The 22,555-nt window shown below is 42.8% G+C and overlaps 1 protein-coding gene across 2 annotated transcripts in view; it reads right to left on the bottom strand.

Moving 5' to 3' along the window:
* Window positions 1–6,098: 6,098 nt before the first annotated feature.
* Window positions 6,099–22,555, bottom strand: part of LOC147712093 (caspase-7-like) — a 542,812-nt gene continuing 526,355 nt past the window's right edge. For both annotated transcript variants that reach the window (XM_086922859.1, XM_086922860.1), the window contains 2 exons: window positions 15,708–15,846; window positions 6,099–7,621 (listed from right to left, as the gene is read on the bottom strand). In XM_086922859.1, the coding sequence (XP_086778985.1) occupies window positions 7,398–7,621; window positions 15,708–15,846 (363 nt within the window). In that variant the 3' untranslated portion in view covers window positions 6,099–7,397. The remainder of the gene's footprint in view (window positions 7,622–15,707; window positions 15,847–22,555) is intronic.

Here is a 22,555-nt window from a genome sequence, read left to right as displayed (position 1 = left end):
CTGGATCTATGATTCACTGCTGTCTGTACTCCAAATTAAGGCGGTGGTGAATTTGTGCTTCTTTGACCTGCTTAGATGTCTGAAGAAATTCCTTTGCGAGTTTCCTTTTTCTATTCAAAGGACGATTGTTCAGTCTTGGAAACAATTGTATTTAGATTACTGTAACACCCTTTAACTGGGTATTACCAAATATGCCAGGAATAGGATCCACACTATCCAAATATGATGACGAGTGTGCTTTGTCATGTGCCTAGTTTTCATTATGTGTCCAAACAGCTTGGCACCTTGTATTGGTTTCCTGTGGAGAAACACATTCGACTTAAGGCTGTGTGTGTGTCACGCATCGAACCATAAATAAAGCCGGTCCTCTGTTCTGAGCTCTCTCCTTCTGCCTCACCATCTCTCCAGATGAATGAGATCATCTAAGCTTAACTTGGGAAAAATACAGCGATTTAAGTTAATCAGGCAAGGAGGTGGATCCTTCCATTTCCTACGGCCCAGCTTGTGGAACAATTTGCCAGCTAGCACCCAGAAAAACACAAATTACAGCACTTTTAGGAAACAGCTTAAAACCTGGCTGTTTTAGTGTTGGAAACCTACTACTGTGTCTGCTGTCTTATGCCAGGCGTGCTTCAAAGGCCTGTTCTAGGGCAGCCATGATTGTTACAAATTCCTATAACATAGTATATCATGATTGAGCAGTTTCAGGTCGGGTGCATAAATGAGGCTCTGACACCAGCTGGGTCTTTATTCTATTACGGCTTTGCCCTATCTGCTGTTACTTTCTTTTTCCGCGCTCCTCCCCTTCCTCTTCCGGCCATGCCTGACACTGCTGTCACATGCAGGTCAGGCACAGTGATACTACATCTCACCCCTTTTTATTTTAAGTGTTCACAGTTTGCTTTCTTAAAGTTCTTCGATGAGCCGGTGGGTCTCCGAATAATTCTCCGTGGTAGGAGAGGTGAGGCGCCCCGCTCTCAGCTCACTTGTATTAACTACAAGTCTGGGTTCTTCTTGATCCTCCACCTCTCAGCTCGATTTGTCCGTGTCCCATTCAGGTTCTTCTGTTCGGGTGTACACTGCAGGATTGCATTTCTTGAAGTGTGACAAGTTTCGTGTTGTTCTCTTGCTCCCAGAGGCAGCTGTAATCATAATTCCTTTCTGCCTCATTACTTGCAATGGTTGGGCACAATATCGACTGTCAGCCTTGGTTTTCCACTCCTGCCTTAGTAGCACCCAGTCTCCTTCACGGATGTCGGACGTCTTGGCATGTCAACGGTTGTAGGTATTCCCTTTCATCTTTGCTTTCTTGGGCCTGTCAAGACTCATTAGGGTCTTAAGGTCCGAGGTCGGGGATTTGGACTGCATGGCAACATCTGCAGTTGGTATCCTGGTGTCTGGGGATCTTCCAAGCATCAGAGTGGCGGGGCACCTATTGGTGGTGCTATGTGGTGTGGTCCTGAATGCTCGTAGTACTTCATTGAGTGCCGGTTGTATGTCATGTTGAGTCAGTTCAGCTTGCTGTATCGTTTTCTTTATGGTGGCCATGAATCGTTCGACCATCCTATTGGCCTGGGGCCACATGGGAGTGATCTTTCTGTGTTTGAAGTTCAAGTGACTTGCAAATTCTGCAAATTTATGTCCGTTGAAGGGTGGCCCGTTGTCTGACTTCACTACTGTGGGGATTCCCCACGCCGCACATGCTTCGGCGATGATGGGTATGACTGGGCTTCTCTTGTGGACGAGACTTGCTGTGCAATGGGGAATCTGAAGTATTCATCCATGATAACGCTGATGTATTTCCTGGTCTTCAGTGTACCGAAGAAGTCAACAGCTACTTGCTGCAATACGTTACCTGGGAGGTCAGACATTTACAGTGGGGAGTGTGGTTCGTCACGCCCTACCAGTTGACATTGAGGGCAGTCTTGGAGTGTGGCTTCTATCATCTGGTCGAGGGATGGGAACCAGACTCGCTCCCGCAACGCTTTCTTCATTGCCACTACACCTCTGTGTCCTTCGTGTGTTAGGTTGACAGTTCCTTGTCTCACTTGTTGAGGAATTGCAATTCTCCTGTCTCTCAGTAGTAGTCCATTGGCCCAATGATATGAGTTTTTGCTTGTTAATAGTGTCATTGTTCGGCGGGTCCTCAAGATGTCTCCAAGAGTCTTTGCGGATTCGATGCATGATGTTTTGGAGCTTGGCATCCTTGGCAGTGGCTTCTATGATGGCGTCCTGTGGGACGGCAGTGTGTCGTGCCTGATCAATAAGGAAGTGGAGATATTCTTCTATAAGCGAGCCACTTGTCCACGTCGAGGCTTGGGGATGTCACAATATGTAGTCCGCCGGGTTTTCCGCATTCCCCTGTTTGTGAATGATGGTGTATATGTAGTATTGGAGGCAAATCCCCCACCATTCGATGCGTGGAGGCATCTTCGCTCGGGGTTTTCAGAAGATTGTTATCAGGGCCTGATAATCAGTGATTAGTGTGAAATACTTCCCATAGAAAAACAGATGGAAATGCTCAAACGTCCACACGACTGCCAGGTTCTCATTTTCAGGCTGCGAGTAGGCTTTCTCCATGTTAGTGAGGCTACAACTAGCATATGCCACGATGTGGCGTTGCTCTCTTTCGTCATCATACTGAGCTAGAATGGCTCCAAGTCCGACAGGGCTGGTGTTACTGTAATCTCCATCTTTCTCCATGGGTTGAAGTATGCTATGTTGATGGCCGAGCTCACAGCTGTTTTGATTTAATTGAAGGCGTGTTCACACTTGGCTGACCAGTGAAAACGTTGACCTTGTCTTGTGAGTTCTCTCAGCGGATAGCTGAGAGTCGTATCGTCTTTAATGTAACGGGCACAGTAGCTAGCCATGCCTAGGAAAGATCGTATATCACTGACGTCTCCCGGTTGTGGCGTATCAGATAGCTCAGTGACTTTTTCAGGATCGGGTCTCATGCCGTCTTTGGAGAAGATGTGACCATAGAATTTTAGAGTACACTTCTGGAACTCACATTTGTCTCAGTTAAGCGTGAGGTTAGCATTGAGAAGGGCATGGCATACGTGATCAAGTGATTTGTCGTGGACGTTGCGGGTTTCGCCGAATACCAGGATGTCGTCGCTGTAATTAAATGAGTTTGGGTTGTGCTGAATGACACGCTGTAATGCCTCTTGAAAGATTTCCACTGCAGAGGAAATTCCAAAATTGAGTCGCTTGTATCTGAAGAGCCCTTCGTGTGTGGTGAACGTGGTAATGTATCGAGACTTCTCGTGAAGTTCGAGCTGATGGTATCCCTTGTTTAGGTCTAATTTCGAGAAGACTTTTGCTCAATTGAGGTGAGTAATCATGTCACTCATATGGGGTCCTGGATGTCGCTCCCGCTCGATGGCAGTGATCGGGGCTCGCATGTCCACGCACAAACGCACCTTATTTTCTTGTCCTCGTTTGGGCACAACCACTACCGGGGACACCCACGGAGTGGTCGTTGACCTTTCTATGATGTCTGCTCTCAGCAGGTCTTGGAGCTCTTCATCCACTGCGTTTGAAGGTGGAACTGTACTTTCCGGTGGTGCTGGGCTACAGGTGCCACTTGTTCATTGATGTGCAATCGGACTCTGAAATGAACTAGTTTTCCTAGACCAGAGGATATAGCTTTGGGAATTTGCTGATGAAGTCAGGCGAATCGTCAGTTTTGTATAGAATTTAGACTAGCTTCAGACGTTCCACCGTTGGTATGCTGAGAAGGTAGTCGGCTGCTTCAGGGCTTTCTATCACATGGATGTGCGCATGAACCGTCCTGTCTTTGTAACTCAGAGACGTGCAAAATTGTCCCCGGCACGGCAGGGGTTCTTTGGACATCTATGTGTAGACATGCACCGTGGCTGCATCTAACTTACGCTTCGGGTTAATTTTCTTGTACTCAGTCACGCATATGTAGTTGAGTGACGCTCCAGTATCTAAGACGAACTTCGCAGGGTGGTTTCCCATATGAATGTGTAGCCAAGGATACTTCTTTAGTCGGTCGGGGTCCGCTACCATGCAAACGTAGGAGTGAGGGCAGACGATTCTCTTGAGGATGATCGTCGGGACTGATATGAACCTCGCGACCGAGTGCTGGATCTCGACGAGCTTGTTGAGCTGTCTCTTCTCCCTTGCACTGTCCTTGCATGGTGACATGGCCCTGTGCTTCGCTTGGTCGGCCTGGATTCCTTGCGACAGGTATGGCACGCTGCTTCAAAGTCGTTGTCTTTCCCGCATCATTGGCACTGTTGTCCGATGGCTGGGCAAGGGCCCATGTGGGGGTAGTCCTGGCTGCAGTGATAGCACCATAGCGGTTGTTTCCAGGTGCTGCTGTTCTTGTTTCCACTGCGGAGCGAGTTCGTGAATTTTACAGGTTTCCGATAGTCTGGTTGACGTCTTGAATCTGTTTGAGACTGTATTCAGAAGGCCTGTTCGCGTTTCTCCGTCTTGCTAGATTCCATATTTTTGCATGTTTCTTCCGCTTGGCCATTTATTCATGTAAGCTCCTCAATGATGTCGAGCGAGTAGTGCTTCTTCAGCAGGCGGCAGCAGCGTGACTCAGACTGACACACCTCAATGATTCATAAACAAAATGCATCTTCAGTGCAAAAATGGTCAAATTCACAGTAGCAGGCCAAACGCTTGAGGCATGAAATGAAATCACCCATAGATTCATCTCATTCTTGAGAAGCAAGGTTAAAGGTGTAGCGTTCATAGTCCAGGTCTCGCTTGTGGAGAAACTTCATGTTTAGGGCTTCCCTCACGTATGACGCAGCGATGGCTAGTGGTAGTTCTTTAATGATTTGTCCGCCGTCCTTGCCCACCAGATTTTGCAAAGCGATGAGTTATTGGTCGGGGTCACTGACTCGCGACCCCTTCATAAAATTCTTAAAGTTTTCTCGCCAACTTTGCCACTTGGGACCCATACTTTTTCTGGAGGCCAGTATCAGAGGTTCTGGGGGGGGCACAGGAATGATACCCCCATCAGTACGGGTCTGGGCTGTGCAGTTTGTGCAGGACCAGGTGGTGCATTTTGCAAGGAATCGGGTTATGTGGACTTGATGAGGCACCGCTGACGCCACTCTCCTCTCCAGTAGTCTGCAGCAGTGTCTACGGAGGTTGCAAGTCGTCCCTTTTGGCAGGCACAGTAGAGCTTTTCTCCTTGCCTGCATTTAAAATGGCCACCGAACTGGTGACCAGGCCACCCAGTATGGTGTGCCTGACTTCAAAATGGCTGCAGAATGCGACCTCTGCACACTAGCCTTGCATTGAATAATGAGGCTTACCCCAGCTTGACGTGACGTTTGTTTCTTCCGAGCTACGGGTATTTCAGGCTGTAGACTGCTGGTTGCCTTGATGATCGGCTCTCCGTTCCGACGGGAACCACTGCACGCATTCACATCATCAGTGGAGGTGCGTTGTTCACAGCAGAGCCACAGCGCATTGTCGGCGTATGCCGAATGTGCAGATTTAAAGGGAGTGTCTCTGCATCTCCCCCTCATCGCTAGGTTTCGGATCGGGCGCATAAATGAGGCTCTGACACCAGCTGGGCTACACACATCTTTATTCTATTACTGCTTAGCCCTATCTGCTGTTACTTCCCTTTTTCCCACTCCTCCCCTTCCTCATCCGACCATGCCTGACACTGACGTCACATGCAGGTAAGGCACGGCGATACTACAAGCAGTTACAGAGCAATCTGCAGTTTTCTCTCTCCGCAGAGAGTCCATTTAGGTGTAATCTTTAGCGACAAAATAACTTGTCATGCCCTAATGTCCATTCGTACTCAGTAAACCAAGCAGTTCTGTTTATTGCTACACTGTTTGGAAATTAGTATAATCAGGCTCTGGTTAGGTCACATAAAGTCTCTCCTTCCCTTCCATCTGTAGAAAGACTTTTTAATAAGTGGATAGGCGCAGATCCCTGTATTCCTTAATGAAAAATACAACTCATATAAGCAAATAAACAAGAACAATTAGTACCTGTACATACAAACAACCAAAACATATACAGCTTCAGAACCTGTAAGGGAGGTTTGTGTTTTGGCTGCTGCACAATAAGCTGTAAAAAGAATAAACTGAGGCTTTGGTGTTTCATTTATTAATAAAAAATGAACTGTTCTTTTGCTGTTACATGACCATTTGTTTACAGTTTAGGGTTGGTGTGTGTTCCAGTAAACTAAACACAACATCTATTACAAGCTGTTTAAAGTTTTCAAAATTAATCAAATGTGGAACTGACTAACTGGCAAGTATTCAAACAATCTATGTTTGTCCATGGAAGACCATGCTATTAGAAGTGCACGCTCATGTGCATTACAGTATCGAATTTGTGTCAATGAAAAATATTACGTTCAGCCTTACAATTTGTCTTGCTATACAACTGCACACTATGAAATATTTCCTTTAAAAGCAAGCATCTCATCCAGTTTTGTGTAGAAGATCGAGATTGTGTCAATTTTTATTTTTAAATGTCCGATTTCTTTTTTGTTTTTAAAGAAGTCTATTCATTATGGGTTTGTCTGCATTGATTTCGAAAGCCAAATTCCTCCCAAGTTTAACTGGAAACCTCTTTATTACGCTATGTGGTCTTTCCTTAAGGAGGCAGGGCATGTTCTTCAAAGCCTATGTATCTCATTACTAATGTGAAAAGGTGACATAAACATCCATATACATTAATGAGTTGCATAAAAAGTACTTAACAGGATGGTTTAATGTCATGATAAAACATATTGCATTTTTGGGTTTGCTAGCTGCACTCCTATAAAATACAATACTCCAAACTATGAGTATTTGTGGAGTTTTTCTCACTGAATGTCTCTCAGTTTATCAGACTCCAACAATTCACAGTAGCTTAGGATGGTGCGCGCTGTTAGCTTTACTACTATCCCAAAGCGGAAATAACAGTATGTCATTCTATAAGGATCACTATTAGACAACTGCCTACTTTCTGGCAATTGGAATGATGTTGAACTACCATAAAGACATTGTATCTTACTGTGAAGCACTATCCATGTACAGTATATACTATAGTACAGACTAAGGCCTAGTGGCTAACAAATTCAGTTTTAAGCTTAATAAATAGTAAACGGATAATGAATGAACACTGATCGCCAGGTCAACATTACTGTAATATAGAAGGCCATGACACCAAAGCTGCACGTGCCTTGAAGGGAATGGGGTGAGATACCACAAGAGGAGAACATGGTTGTGCGCGATCAATAGCTGAAAAACATAATAAAACTGTGCAGGTGTGCAAACTAGACACACCTGCATGTAAGTCAAGTATCTCCAGAATGCCATGAAGTTAGAAAGGTCTCCACTGGCTCCAAACCTCCCTGAAGAATAAGGCCTATATGGGCCAGTCTGAATCCGTTTTTAAAAGTAGAGTTCTTTTGTCAGCATTGACACCACACAGGGTATTTGCTTCTTCTCGCTGAAACGTGGGTCATCAGACCACGACTCAAAGCTAGTCGCCACCATAAAGTTGACTCTGGTTAGGATCTGCATAATCTCCAGTTGCTTCCCATGGTCTGTGATCATCTTACAAAGAGACTGCACAAACCAGGATCCTCTCCCAGGATTCCTCCAAGAATAGTAACCTGCAACAAGAAAACAATTTCAGTGCAAATGTTTTATTAAAGATTCTTTTTTGACAGATAATTTGAATGATACAGGTAGTGTTTCCAAATAACTAAAGGAACGAATGGCCTTGAATGCTGTTTGGCTGTAATGAGTTCTAGAATACTTGAAAAGGCTAAACAGGATGAGGCCAAGTCACATGACATCAATTATCTTGGAAACTACCTTCAGAATCAAGTTTTGAATTGTTTGTGTGCCTACCACCAGCTTAAGTCCCAAAGACTTTGAGAAGTAATTATTCTTTATTATTAGAGCTACAAGGATTCTATTGTGGAAATATGAGATCTTCTTTGCCAATGCTGTTCCGTATCAGCAAAAAGGAAAGAATACATGTTTACCTATAATCCGGGCCCCCTCACCCCTGGTATACCACCATAAAAAAACTTGTTGTCCAGAGATTTTCATTTTTGATTTGTGTTTTTGGATCATTGGAGAAGTAATTTAGCTTGGGTAGTAATTGATTGGGGTCAAATTTGGGGTCAAATTTGTCTGACCGATATTTAAAAAAATTACGGAGTGTTGCAGTGTAATATTTCAGGAAGTATGAGACCTATATACTTCATTTTGGTGTCAAAACATAGGTTTTGGGAGTAAAGTAGTCTCATAGAGACAGAAAATAACTCCTCTGAGCAACCCTTTCGCCATTTTCCAAAATGGCAGTTATGATAGGGGAAGAAGAGAAATATACAGAAATTAAACAAATAGTAATGGTTTTTAATACTTTTATGTTTACACCAAACAATTTTTATGATCTAAATATGAAAAATAATGTTTATCACTCCTGTTTTAGATACAAAGTGCCAGAATCCATACACAGCAACACAAGACTCCCATCCTGCAAGGGGTAGCAGAAGATTCTCATTCTAGCAATTTAAGTATATAAATGGCTGTAAAGTTTTCTCTTTGCTCTGTGCAGTGTTGCTACCATTTCCAGAAAAGAAAGATACTGGCCATTTGTTTCCATTTCCCTGTACTCAAGGAACAAGTCACAGCTGGGTGGAGTCCTTATTATTTTTAGAGCGTGTTTGCCAGGCCTACTTAGCTTGAGGCCAGGGAGGAATGAAAAGTATTACCTTATTGTCACCTGAGTTATTCTAGCATATGCTTACAAATGTGATCTTTACCTGTCACCAGCACCATACTCCTTATTTCAGTGAGGTGTACAGGAAGAAATCCTCTTTAGGGTTATTTATTGCAGCAAGAACTGCCTACCCTTTACAGTAGCATCACCAATCACAGCAAATGTTTCAACTATTTGAGGCAAAGTCTGTCGAAATGGAGAAAGGTTTACAGCCAATAAAAGGCTTCTAATTTGTCCATCCATTGTCTTGGGCCTTTATAATTCTTCGTCTGCATCTGTGAAGGAGGTCTTCATTGCAGTTCCTTTTCTTTGTCTATGGCCGCTGTCAAGTAGTCCTACTTTTATGTCGATAAAGGCTGTCCTGTTTTTTTATTTGGAGATTCTGATCACCCTAAATCTGAGGTGTGGGAAAAGCTATAAGGAGAAAAGTATCAGGGATGAAAGCAACACAGAAGACAAGTGTGGAGGGAAGGAACATGGAGGGCACGGGAGGGGGGAAGCAACACGAAGAGCCACAGTGTGCAGGTGGGGGGAGGAATATGGAGGGCATTGTGGGGGAAATAACACGGAGGTCACGGGTGAGGGAAACAACACAAAGGGTGCAGCTGGGGTAAGCAACATGAAGGATGCAGGTGGGGGAAGCAACACAGAATATGTGGGCGGGGAATGTCCAAAAGCAACTTGGCGCTGGGGGAGACGCATATGAGGATGCACACATCATCGAGGGAAGCAGCAGATAAGTGCACAGAAACGAAGAACAATGCAGAGCGCGGAGGGAGATAAACACCGAAGGGAGATAACTGGAAAATAAACAATACCAAGTCTAAAGATTGCACTTGAATGGTTAAACATATATACTAAACTTCATCTGTATTGCACATACTGTCTTGGTGTGCTCTCTGTCTGATGAACACTCCTAAATGGAGAATTGATAATTGAAGAAGTCTGCAGTCCAACCAGTCCCAAGGTGTACTGTGAAAGAGCTGCCCACAGGAGAGAGCTAATTTAAATGTATTAACTTGAACTTCATCCAAAAATGTTTAATGATAATTCAACAATCATCAAAAGGCATCCATATTGTCATATGGCTTGTACCTCCTTCAGTAAACCTGTGCATTTGTTGGACAACATAAACATCAGTATTGTGCCACTCTGATTCCCTGAAAACCTTTAGGATATATTGGCCGGTGTCCCTGCTAGCCATAGTGCATGACATGTACTCCTAACCTTACAGGTCAACAAATGTGTAGACAACCTTAGAACATGATAACCCTGATCCCCCAAGGAAATCATGGTAACAAACCTAGAACCCTTTAGTTTGGACTCTCATACTTACCCAAAGAAGTACACAAGAAATACTCAGCAAGGCTTTTTAATATTCATTGAGGCATTCATTCATTGAATTCATTGAATTCATTAAACTACAAACAAAAATTGTAAAAAAAAACTTAACCCAAAAAATTATGTTATGCAAGCTGTGATAGTTAGTAGAATTAAACAGATTAGCGTAATTAGCATTACAAGGACAGTGAAAAACATTTCCACCATTGTGCTAAAACAATGACTATATGAGGGCATATAAGTACTGGTATAGTGCACTCCTTACTAGCGTTCCCTAACCTAGTTCTGCCTAAGGTGGGGGATCTGCCAAATCCCTACCAGGGAGGACTAACTACCCAATACCTGTGGGTAAGTGTCATCAGGCTGTCCATCTTGGTGTAGAGCTGGAAACCTCATGTCAGTAAACAGGATTCAGCAGAGCCGGATTTACAGCATATAGTGACCTTGCAGTGTCAGCTGACTGCTCCTCTGCCTAAGCACCGAAGTGGTTGTGTATTTAATAACAACAACACCCATGTGGCCATGTCACAACCCCTGTCAGGCCGCAATTGTTTATTCTAATTGGATAGCGTCATATGCACAATAACATTAATGCCATTTTGTACAGTAAACTTTATCCCTTGTACTGAATGTTCAAGGTGTTGTGATAATGAGCCCCCAAAGTAGAAATGTAAGCAATGCTGATTCAGAGAATGTTAATCTGCATTGTCCCGCATGCAAATGTATGTCAAAAGTCATCGATCGTGAGTAAGAGAGAAGGCAACTTAAGATGGAAAGGGTGGTGTTTCTTACTAGGCCTATTCTTACCATGTGACACCCACTCATTGGATATGAGTCAAGAAAAGCTGTTCCTAGACAAATGATAAAATGTAAGGGTCAATCAGTATAAAAGAAACCCTACTAAAATCTAAAAAGCATCACATGTCTTTTGAATGTGGGCTTTATTTTGAAGGTGTTATGGACTATGTGACCACTGTCAAGGTCTCTTTACATTAAATTTAGACTGGGGAGTTTACTAGCTGATTCTTTTACCTCCTCATGGAGTAGTAATTCAAACTCCTCCAGTTTGTGCCCCATGGGTTGTCGGTCAGTGGCGTACAATGAGCATCTATTGTTCGTCTGTAGTGCAAACATCAAACAGCGTGCTAGCTGGATTATCCCTCTGTGCTGCCTCCTTGAGTTTGAAGATTAGGCATAATGCCTTGAGAATATGTCGGGCAGATACTAAGATTTGTGTTGTTTACTCAGTTTGAAGCTACTTAAACTCTATATGGCATCTCAGAAAATGAGGTAACAATAACCTAAAGCACCAAGCCCTTTGCATTTAATTGGATTTATGGATCCTTCTAAGTGATTTTTAGGTTTGGTCAGGAATAGCTGCTAAATAATAGCGGTTTGACCAAAGGCCATTTCAAGTTGTTCTTTGGAAACAGAATTTCTATTAATGCTGTTTGTTGAATTGAAATGTTTATACTGTGAAATGTTTTATACCTATGCAGCTATGAGTACTTTTATGGGTTTTTTTGATAACCAAAAAAAAGTCAAATGATGATAAATGCTCAAGGTGTGGTGATAATGTGCCCACGAAGTTGAAATGTGAGCAATGTCGATTCAGAGAATGCTATTCTGCATTGTCACGCATGCAAATGTATGTCAAAAGTTATTGTGTGTAAAAGAGAAGGCAACTCAAGAAATGGAGGTGTTTCTTACAAGTCCTATTCTGACCATAAGACAATATCGTTGATATGTGATTTCAAAAAACGTATTGCATTTCCAAAAGAAATTCACTTTATATTTAAATTCTACTGATGATCACAAACACATGCCTTCACTGCATTCCATTAATCGACATATTCTCAATTCTCAATGTATTTTGGGTCATGGGAACCCTTCATCAGGGGAATGCTAAACCATAAACGCAAACAAGAATGCTTCGCTATCAATGAAACAATCACTTGGAAAACTAACAATAATGCACTTAATTCAGTGGTGGCTGTTCTATATATTATTACAACTGTTTATTAATCTGTCATGTATATAGTAAAAGGAGCATCCAATCTCTACAAGGTGCCTGTGCTTAGAAATTTAATTTACACATGCAATCCAAGGTAAACCATGTGCCTGCAACAAACAAAGCTCGAGCAGAATGCACGTATAGAAAAAAACCCTACCAACATCAGTAATGTCCTAGTAAAAGTGTATTCTCCTCAGAAGGAGGACGTGACGTGACGTGACGTTATGTGACGTGGTCGCCACAGTATGATAAAATAATCAATGAATGCAGAAATGAGTACCTTCCACCTGTACTCGTCAGATCATAGAATCTGCCAATGGTGTGTTACTCCCGAAAGCCCAGTACACCATCTACATGTTGGCAGTGTGCGGAGTGGATGTAAACAAAAACAGGAAATGGAGAACATGACCACAATGTGAGAACGAGTAAGATGCACATACAAAATGAAATGAAAACATGTGACCCAAAAAAAGAACCAGATGGATCAGGTATCAAGAAATATATCTTGACGCTTATATTTTACTCTATTCTGTTCATAGATGCAAAATAACCTGGAAGAAGAAAACTTCCAATGTAACAATTGTATTCCCCAAATAAACTAAACATGGGGGCCATCTTGTAACATGTTTACATATCAGGTGACCGGCACAGATAAAGACCAGCGTGCAACAACAAACCTGAGACCTCCACAGAAGAAAGGACTAAATGAACCAATGCAGCACATGAAAGTCTAGTCATAAACATTTCCTCTTTGACATTGACTCTACAATAAGTGGCAGTGCTGAATAAAGGTACTTCTTTTGAACCAAACACAAAACTAACCTAATAGAATGCAAAATTGCATTTTTTAAATTCATGCGCAGTTTGAGCTTAAAATATATTATTCAACACCTGAGATGCGAAGGATGAGTAAGAAGCAACATTTAGGTACAGGGTATATTGGACACATTTGAATTTCTAGCCAGCAATCTCCTGAAATCATTGAATTACAAACAAAAATTGCAAAAAAAAACTTAACCCAAAAAATGATGTTATGCTTTAGGTGGCTATTTTTGATTAAATCTTAAGAAAAATAATTGTAACTTATTTTAATATGTTTAAAAAATGTAATATTTATATCAAAATTAGGTTAACAATGCTTCAGCATTCATTTAATTTTGTTTTTCATTCCAAATAAATTATTTTAAATTAATTTACATTAATATTTAACTTAACAACAATTTCCCCCCTACTTTACTGTAGGGTGGTTTCAGCCCCAGTGGTTAATAACTTTACATTCAGAAATGGCGACTAGCCTAAAACATTTTAACTGTAGTAAATTTACACATGCAAATTTACCTTTGGGAAAAAGATCGTTGTTATGTATGCAGCTTTGAGGTCCACACACCAAAGACATCCTGCAAAATGGCACATTGATATACAGAGAGCAAAAAATTAACATTTCTGTCCGTACCACCTGAAAGTGGCAACGTGTTGTTGTTTCTACCCGCTACCAGAAGGCATGTACAACTGCAGTGAATACAGTATCCCAATGTACTTGATAAGGACATAATCCAGTGTTTGAAAAAATGGGAGATCTACCATAAATCAAGTGCTGTCATGCCATGCCAAACCCATGGTTCCCCACCTCATTTCCAGTTGTGGGAAGTGCTATGCACCTGGCTTTACAGTCTCAGCTTAAACTTCTTTTGGAAAGTTTTTGACCGGTGCCCATCTGCCATGTTGATGCTGGCAATGGTATATCAGCAGGCTGGCCGTATTTAGGAAGCACCGTAAGACATATTTAGAAATTCATCAATGGTCCCCACGTTCAGAAAGATAACTCTCTGCATGTGAGAGTGTAACTTTTTATTGCATTTCAGAAAAAAATCTCCACTTTTTAATTGAAACTCCCTTACCCTTAGTCAGCGAGGTGACTGTCTTACACTATTGCAAATCTGTAAAAATTACCTGCTATTACCCGTCCACCCCATTTCATACCTCTGCATTGGAGCTAAGAAGTGCGGGAGAAGATATTTTCACTATTTAAAGAGACATTCCTTAAAACAAGCACCTGTACTTACTTGCTCAATTTCCCAGTGCCTAGTTGTATGCCTAATAAAAAGACACCCTCCAATTCAATAAGTGAATACCATCTACTTCTAGTCTCCCAGACAGGGTAGGATGTTCATTCAACCATACATTGATCACACAGGTTCTCAACAAGAGTCTCCCATAAGAACACATTCTAGGTGGCTCCACTCACTGATGGTGAAGGCCTTAGCCTGGCAACTCATCAACTTCAAGAACCTCTTAAAGATTTAAGAACTTACTCTTCACTGAGCCCTACCTACATACAGATACAGAAAGCACTTGGTGTCCAAAATCATAAAATACCATAATCAAAAGCAAAATGATATCTTAAAGCAATACCACGTTTAATAATTCATATACCCAGAATGATTTTCAGCCAACAATATAATCATTAAAATTGCAGGGAACATTTCTACAACGTAAGAGAACTTGAGAGATCATAAACTATGTATTTTTGCAAATTGCAATCATCAACTTGGGGTAAAATCTACTGGGACACTAAAGATTGTTGTGGATCAACTGATTGTTATGGAACAATTGATGCACCATTCACATCTGTTGCTCTATTAGCAGATTTAGAAGGATGATAGTACACATTTCTCACATTGTTTGTGACAGTCCTACTCACTGCTAATAACATTTTCTTCCAGAATTCTCAATATTCTCTTTGGCGGGGATACGCTGAGGGTTTGGAGGCTAATGGACATAGCTTGAGGCACTGTGTCGTAATAATGAATAACAGAATTTTTGTTGTCATCGAAATGTAATGTTTGATCTTTAAAATAAAAAGATTACCTTTGCTTCTCTTTGCTTCCATTGTATTTCGTAATGCTTGTATTTTTCCACGAAGTCCCATTATTCGGATGTTTTACCAATTTTATGAACTTTCAATAGTTTGGTCTCACTTTTCTTAACCAAATTGAGGGAGGCAATCTTGACTAAATAACCAACTTCAGGGTTACCATGCTGTTTATTTATAACAATCTATCTTGCTTGATTTGTTTCAATGCTATATTTTTTCCTAACACAAATGTTCTGGGTTTTCCTTCTCTTTAAGATGTTCAAATGGCGTAAATCCAGTAGTATTGTGTGGTGTAGAGTGATAAACATATATTAAGTTAGCTACGTGTTTTCCACATTATGTCCAGCTTTAGGAGCCAGCAGGACACCATCTACAACAACTTTAAGAAAACCTCTCAATCAGTCCATTCGAATTTGGTGAGTGGAGTACAATATTGCACTTTTCATAATTCTAATCACAATAAACATTAGAAAGCTCAGGGAAATCAGACAGCTTAGCAAAGATGTTCGAGAGGTTATAAACCGATTGCCTCTTATGTAGAAAGCTTTGGAAATGCCTCAAACAATGAGGCAAAATTTGATCCTTGAATCCATGGCAGCTCTATCTTCAAATATAACTTGCAAAACTAGAACCAATGATCACAGTATCCACAAAAGCACAAGAAAACACTACCTTCATACACAAAGGAGGCCAAGAGGAAGTATATTTTCAGACCCAGTTACACATGTTTCTTACCTGGTACAGTGGAATAGGCAAACAAGAAATCAGCCTCTACCGGTATCTTGTATCGAGGGTTGGCATCTGTCTCCAGAGTGTCGTTGGCGGGTCCTGAGTCAGTCTGTATCCCTTCATCAAATTCTGATCCTCTGCAAGCCTGAGAGTTCCAAACACAGACAAAATATGTTTCCTTTAGAGAAAAAGAACTAAGAAGAGTTGTATTGAAAAATCACATAAGCTATTTAGCTACAAACATGTTTTCATCTAGTTAATTTTCTTTATGGAATATTAACAGTGACTTTTCATTTCGACGGAAAGGACTCTAAAACATCTAAACACAAGGGGACATATTGGATTTGCACCTGCACACATCAGCCATAGGCACGGCGAGCACAGCACTGATTTATTGAGGAAGTAAGTCCTATTAAATCACCATTCAAGCCAAATCTGTTGTCAGTGAAAATAAAATAAAATCATAGCAATGTTCAAAGGAGTGAGAATAGAATGCAGTGTTCTATTGGATTCTCACTGGTTCACTGCATTGTATTTTTCTACCTGTGGAACTGAATGTAGCACTGTATGGATGTCTACCACACAAAAGACGTCCATTTGAATGCTTCCATATAATATAAAATGTTCTCAGGTTGTTACAGGCCTATACAAAGGGCAACATTCCCAAATGTAACTGCCCAACAACCAAAACTGGCGCCAGTTTATGTTGCTGGAAGATGAGCTATACGAAACAGAACAATGCGGGCTAAATCGGAAAACCACAAACTTTTTTCCACGAGCAGATGTGACCCACTGCTCCAAATTTAGGAGCAAGTCAGAAATGAGCGAATAGTAACAGACTTACTTGCAGAAAAATTATAAGGGTAGATGTATCAAGATTCCATTTTGCGATTTCTAAATAAGGATTTTTAAGGAATCGCTATTTAGAAATCGCAAAATGGAATGTATGTAGAAAAACGCTATTTTTTAGCGATTTCTTAGTCTTCCTTATTTGCGAATTCACAATTGAGGAATAATTTCCCATGCATTCCTATGGGCCAGGAGGCCCATAGGAATGATTGTGAAATATTTCTTAATTTGCGAAACGCAATTTGCAAATTCGCAAATTGAGAATAATTTCAAGGGTGCAGGGGTGTCTCAAAGACACCCTGCTGCACCCTTGAAATTTACATGTGTGTGCATATGGCACACATACATGCCCTTTGGGCATGTATGTGCGTCACATGCCACCTTCACAAATGCCAAATAGGGCATTTTTAAATGAAATCGCAATTTACCACCAACTACAAGTTGGTGGCAATTTGCGATTTCTTAACCCAAATTCGCAATTACTAAAACCCACATACATCGCATTTAAGGAATCGCAAAAATTGCGATTCCTTAAATGCTTAAGCAAAATAAGGAATCGCACATTTTTGCGATTCCTTATTTTGCGATTTTTTGATACATTTCAAAAAATGCAAAAAAGCCTTTTGCGATTCGCAAAGGCCGAAATTCGCAGAATTTCGGCCTTTTCAAATCTCAAAAGACTTGATACATCTACCCCTTGGTGAATAAAGCCAAAGGTGTCTATTTTTCCCCCAACAGATTGAAAACGTTCTAAAAAGGATGAGCTTATTCATTTTGTCACTGATTTGAATTATGTTTTTTCTTTTTTTTTTTAAATAGTTCACTGACCTATTGACGGATATATAAAGTCATGAAAAGTGTTGCTAGGACACCATTATAACTTATATACACATCAATAGGGAAAGGGACCACACTATGCGCGGTAGCTATTCTTTCTGATATTTTTTTGTTCTCCTCCCCACCTCCAACCCAACCGGGACAAACTCCTCCTCATTTTGGGGGAGCTTTTATGGAGTTTCCTAGTGCCCGATCCATTCCCGGCACTGACTAGTGAGGTTACACATATTGGATGGACCTGGCTGGGAAGGGATACCTAGCCCTCCCAGGTCCATCAAAGGATTGAAGTGATAGACTGGGCTATGGGAGTGACAAAAGCCATCTATTACTGACCTCAGCTCCTCCCTAGCCATACCCACCAACTCGATCAACTTTTTTCTGTTGGTGGGAAGTGGAAGGGGGTTCAGATGGAGGGCAGGAGGGGAAGATGAGCTCTCCTATCCTTACTTCCACCACCTTTTCTCTCCTACCCCAACAACAGAAAAAATGACATCAGAGGGGGGACTGGAAGGTGAGAGACTAGGATTGCTCCTACTCCTACCCCTTCCAATCTCCACTTCCTGGTTGTTTTTACACCGCTACGTGGCCTCAACTAGGACTACGATACTGTTTGCAATTTTTTCAATCCTAAGATAAATATTAAACAGTGTTTGGCTCCTTTCTGGGACAAAGGCACACAATTCTGAACCCCCACGAAAAGCCACATGCTATTTGGGTTCTTTATTAGCCCAAGAAAAAATCTAACAGCATCTGGCTCCTTGGCATGCCACAAACTCTGGGCCATATTTGGGTGCCTGATACTGCAGAGACTTTGAGATAGCTACCTCTGAAAACGATTTCTCGCCAATTGTTGGAACCTGGTTAAGGACATGGCCTTTAATGGCAATGGCGAGCTTCGTTAGCAAAGTTCTGGTTGCCACCAGTGCATAATTGCCCTCCAAAGGAAGAGGCTGTGGAGTTTAATGCACAGTGACTCCAACGCCTCGGCCAGGGCTGAGTGACACATTAGGTGTGGAGCTTTTCTTATGGGAAGGAGGCATGAGAGATGCATCTTTGGGGGTATTCCGTCAGTTTGATTATTTTCCAGCAAGAGGAAAGTCACTTGGTGAGAATCAGGATGACAAAACTATGGGCCCGATTCACAAAGGTAAACTGAGACAAAAGTTTAATTTTACGACTTTCAGTAGTCACAAAAAGATCCGGAAAGTCTAACTTCATGGCTTTCAGTATTCAGAAAAGGGCATTTACAAGAAGTAAATGCCCTTTGTGAATACCTAAAGTCGTAAAGTTAGACTTTCGTCTCAGTTTATCATTGTGAATCAGACCCTATATGTTAGAGAAGTGCCAAAATTATGAAATATCTTTTCCACGAAAATAGTATGTTTGTGTGTTTTCATGGAAATGGCATATGACACCAAGAGAAAGGTAAAAAGTTAACAGGGGAGGGTGAATAGAATGAGGGAAAACATAGATGAGGTTTGGGAAAGTAAGCAAAGTAAAATTTAAAAAAGAAGTAAAGTGGGAGGATAGACTATGGATTGGCATTTTCTTTTTTAATAGTATTTTTATTGGTATTTTACAGTACAGTATGTAGCACACAACATGAACAAGCGTTTCGCTGAATATTCGATGGGGTTTTACATTGCGTTGCTGCTTGATGGACGGTTGCCCCCTTGTTTATAAGCATTTAACACAAAGCCATCGGGTGGTTGCAGTAGTTGTCCTAATTAGTATTACTACATGTCGTGAGGATTCTACCCACACGCCGGTAAAAGACGAAGAAGGTGATCAGTTACTGTCTTATGTCTCTCCCATTCTTTATTTTCAGTCACCCTGGAATGTATCGACTATGAACTGTGGCGATTCCTTCAAGACAAACATCTCTTGTGAACAGCTGCCCCACGTGATCCCATCACACGCACCAATCGGATCCCAACAAGACCAGGAAGCACCCTTCTTAAGGGAGGATGAGAATGAAGAGGGCGTCGCCTTTTGGGATAGTGGACGCTACAAGCCAAACGCCAAGGACCAGCGGACTTCGGACGCAAGCCTCCAGACACGGGAAGACGACCAGCGTACCTCGGACGCAAGTCTCCAGTAAGGGAGGATGACCAACCTGTGAGACTACAGAAGGCCTCTGAGGGAACCCACGGGAAGGAGCCGGACCCGATACTGTACCGCAAAGCTGTCTGCCACGCTCCTGGAGGAGCGTGGCTACCTGACGTACATGCTCGGGTACAGGGTTGGTTTCGGAAGGGGCCTCCCTCTTCTTAATCGGAGCACGAGTCCAGGGGGGTAAGATAGCCTTGAATGGCCGATTCCATAGCTGAGATGCTGACCTTTTTTTTTCAAACACACGTGTACTCCTACCTGTCCACTATTGGTGACGGTTGGGTGTATTCCCTCACCCCTTCTCACTTTTTGCCTAAGTGGAACCTGAGAAAGCAATTCTGCCATAAATTATTTTGTTTGTTTGTTTTCCTGCATTGACTTTATCGGTACGGGAGTAAAGAGCGAGTCCTGAGAGAAGTCGCTAGACTGACAATCCAAAGGAAAAAGAAGTCCAAACTTGAAATAAAACAATGATTGACTGTCCTAAAAAAGTTAAATAAAAGTCTATTCGTATTGACAATTGGTATATCTCCGTGTAGTTAATCCCACACTACACAAAACATAAAACATGCAGATGATGGCATGGGTGACCCTCCTTGTGCTTTGTTGGATCCTATTTTGTTTCGTTCTGCTCTTCTTTCTATCGTGGGGGTTCATAAGGGTCAAGAAACTTGTCTAGCGTTGTCCACATCTCTCTGTTGGGATTCTTCCATGGGGTGTATCTATGTGCTGTATTATCTGCACCTCTGAGGAATGTTACCCAGTTCATCCACCCTTTGAAAGTGGCTTTGGTTGTGTCTTTCCAGTTGGCAAGCACCGTTTTGGCTGCCGATGTTAGGAGGAAATCAAGGAGGCTACTGTCCTGCTTTGTGATGTTGTCTCCCCCCAAGCCCGCTGTGGTGATTGTGGCAAATTTTGTTTGAGCTATCACTGGGGAGATCATGTTCTTCGGAGGGGACGCCCTGAGGGAGTGTGTCTCTTGCTCTGTGAGATTGGTGTCTAGCTGTGCTTCCCAATATTTGGTGCTCTTACTGTTGAGTTTTGAGGTGTTGGGGCGGAGCAGTTTGTATAGATGGGACACCTGGTGACCAACCTTGTTTAGGTTCTCCATGTATTGGGTGATCGTGGGCTTGTGTTTAGATAGTTTAGCTTTTGACCCTGCTGTTTTGATTATCAGGAAGTTGTAGAGTTCTATTTCGCTGAGGTTGTGTCGTGCTTTTATGTTGTTGTAGGTGAGGGGTTTCTCCTCATCATGTTCTAGGTGTGCCGGGAAGGAGAACCCTAATTGTTTCCACGATTTTATGTCTAGTGTTTCCCCCTGTATTTGATCTTGTGGTTCGCCCAAAGGGATTCCCACATGAGTTTATGATGCTGTGTTCAAGTTTTCTGTCTACTTTAAGGAGCGCCTGTCTTGTGTTTCTAAGAATGGAGTTGTTCAGCAGTGTTTGTTTGTTCGCTGTGAGAAGTGTCATAGGGCTGGTTTTGTTTAGGATGGCCTTCTCAATGGAGAGCCACGTCGGTGTGTATACCTGGCCCGGCAGTATCCAGTACATACCTTGTCTTGCTATGTGTTAGAACCGGCTGTCTCTAGTTGGCAGAGGTATACACTTCTGACAAATAGGGACACACCTTTTCTAGTCAGGGCAAGGGGATCACACCCTTTGATAACCCCTGCTCACCCCCTTGGTAGCTTGGCAGAGCAGAACAGGCTTATCTCAGAGGCTGTGTGTTAAGCATTTATGACCACATACAGTAATAAAGTGAATGCACTACAAATGGACACGACACAGTAGTATTATAAAAATAAGTATTTTTATATAAGGCTTAGCACAAGACCAAATAACGACAAAACTGTACACAATCGGAATAAATACGTTTGGAAGGAAAAAGGGATAGTTCAAAGGTAGTTTCTTCTTTAGCACAAAAGTCTTTAGTATCAAGGCAAATCTTCTTCTTGGCAATACAGTTCTTAGCAACAGGGTAACCCACACGGGGGCTACACGACGTCGAGGCAAAGGTAATCTAAAGGTTCGGCGTCGACCGCGAGGAGCGCTACGTCGAGCCTGGAGTCACACGGACCCCCAACAACACAGTACCTTTAGGAAAATGAAGCACACGATGATCAGCGGCGTCGAGCAATCCGGCGTCGCGTCTTCGGTGTCGATCAGGCCTCAGCAGGCGTCGTTGTCGATGATGCGGTTGCACAGAGTGAGCAGCGCTCACGGCGTTGAGAGGGCACGAGGGCGATGCGATCAGCAGCGGTGCAGACACGAGGTCCCTTGGAGCTGGAGCCGTACTCCCACTCCCTGGCGTTGCTGCTGGCGTCGGTCGGGCCCGGCGGCCGGTCGTCGAGGAAGCGGGACACTGGGGCCGTTACCCACTACGTCGAGCTGGATTCGGCGACGTCCGTCGGCGTCGAGATTGCTGGCTCTTTCAGAGGTGCTGGATTCACAGTTCCAGCAAATAGCACTTTAAGCAGATGAAGTCTTTTAGACCTGTGACTTCAGCAGGAGACTGGCACTCTTCCAGTCCTTGGAGATTTTCTTAGCAAGCGTGAGAGTACACACACAGTTCCTCTCTCCTGGTTCCTTGGCAAAAATAAAGAAGCACTGCAGGATTTCCCCCAGCAAACAGCACACTGGCAGAAGGGGTAGGCAAGTCCTCAGATCAGCAGGCCTCTTGTCCTTGGTTACAGGGTTCCTTGTCAGAAGTGATCTAAATTCTTGGTTCAGGGGTCCTTCTCTTATACCCCTTTTCGGCTTTGATCCCTTTGTCCATGCCGGGGGATTTCCCAACATCCTGGGTCTGTTGTGGGTGGAGTCAGGCAGAAGCACCTGGCCTATTCATTGCGCAGGGCTGGGTCCTCAGACGCCCAGCAGGAGGTGTAGCCAGCATTGACACTGGCAGGAGCAGAGCTATCGGCCTCCTGGCAGGAGGTGGGGCTAGGATCGTCCATGGCAGGCACAGAGCCATCAGCCGCTTGGCAGGAGGTGGAGACAGCATTGTATCAGGCAGGGCAGGCTATCAGCAACTACTCTCCCCCTACTCTCAACGCA

The sequence above is a fragment of the Lissotriton vulgaris genome, chromosome 5 (assembly GCF_964263255.1).
Source record: "Lissotriton vulgaris chromosome 5, aLisVul1.2, whole genome shotgun sequence".
Taxonomy (NCBI): Eukaryota; Metazoa; Chordata; class Amphibia; order Caudata; family Salamandridae; genus Lissotriton; species Lissotriton vulgaris.
Note: the sequence above shows the minus strand (reverse complement) of the source record. Positions and strands in the feature narration are given on the sequence as shown.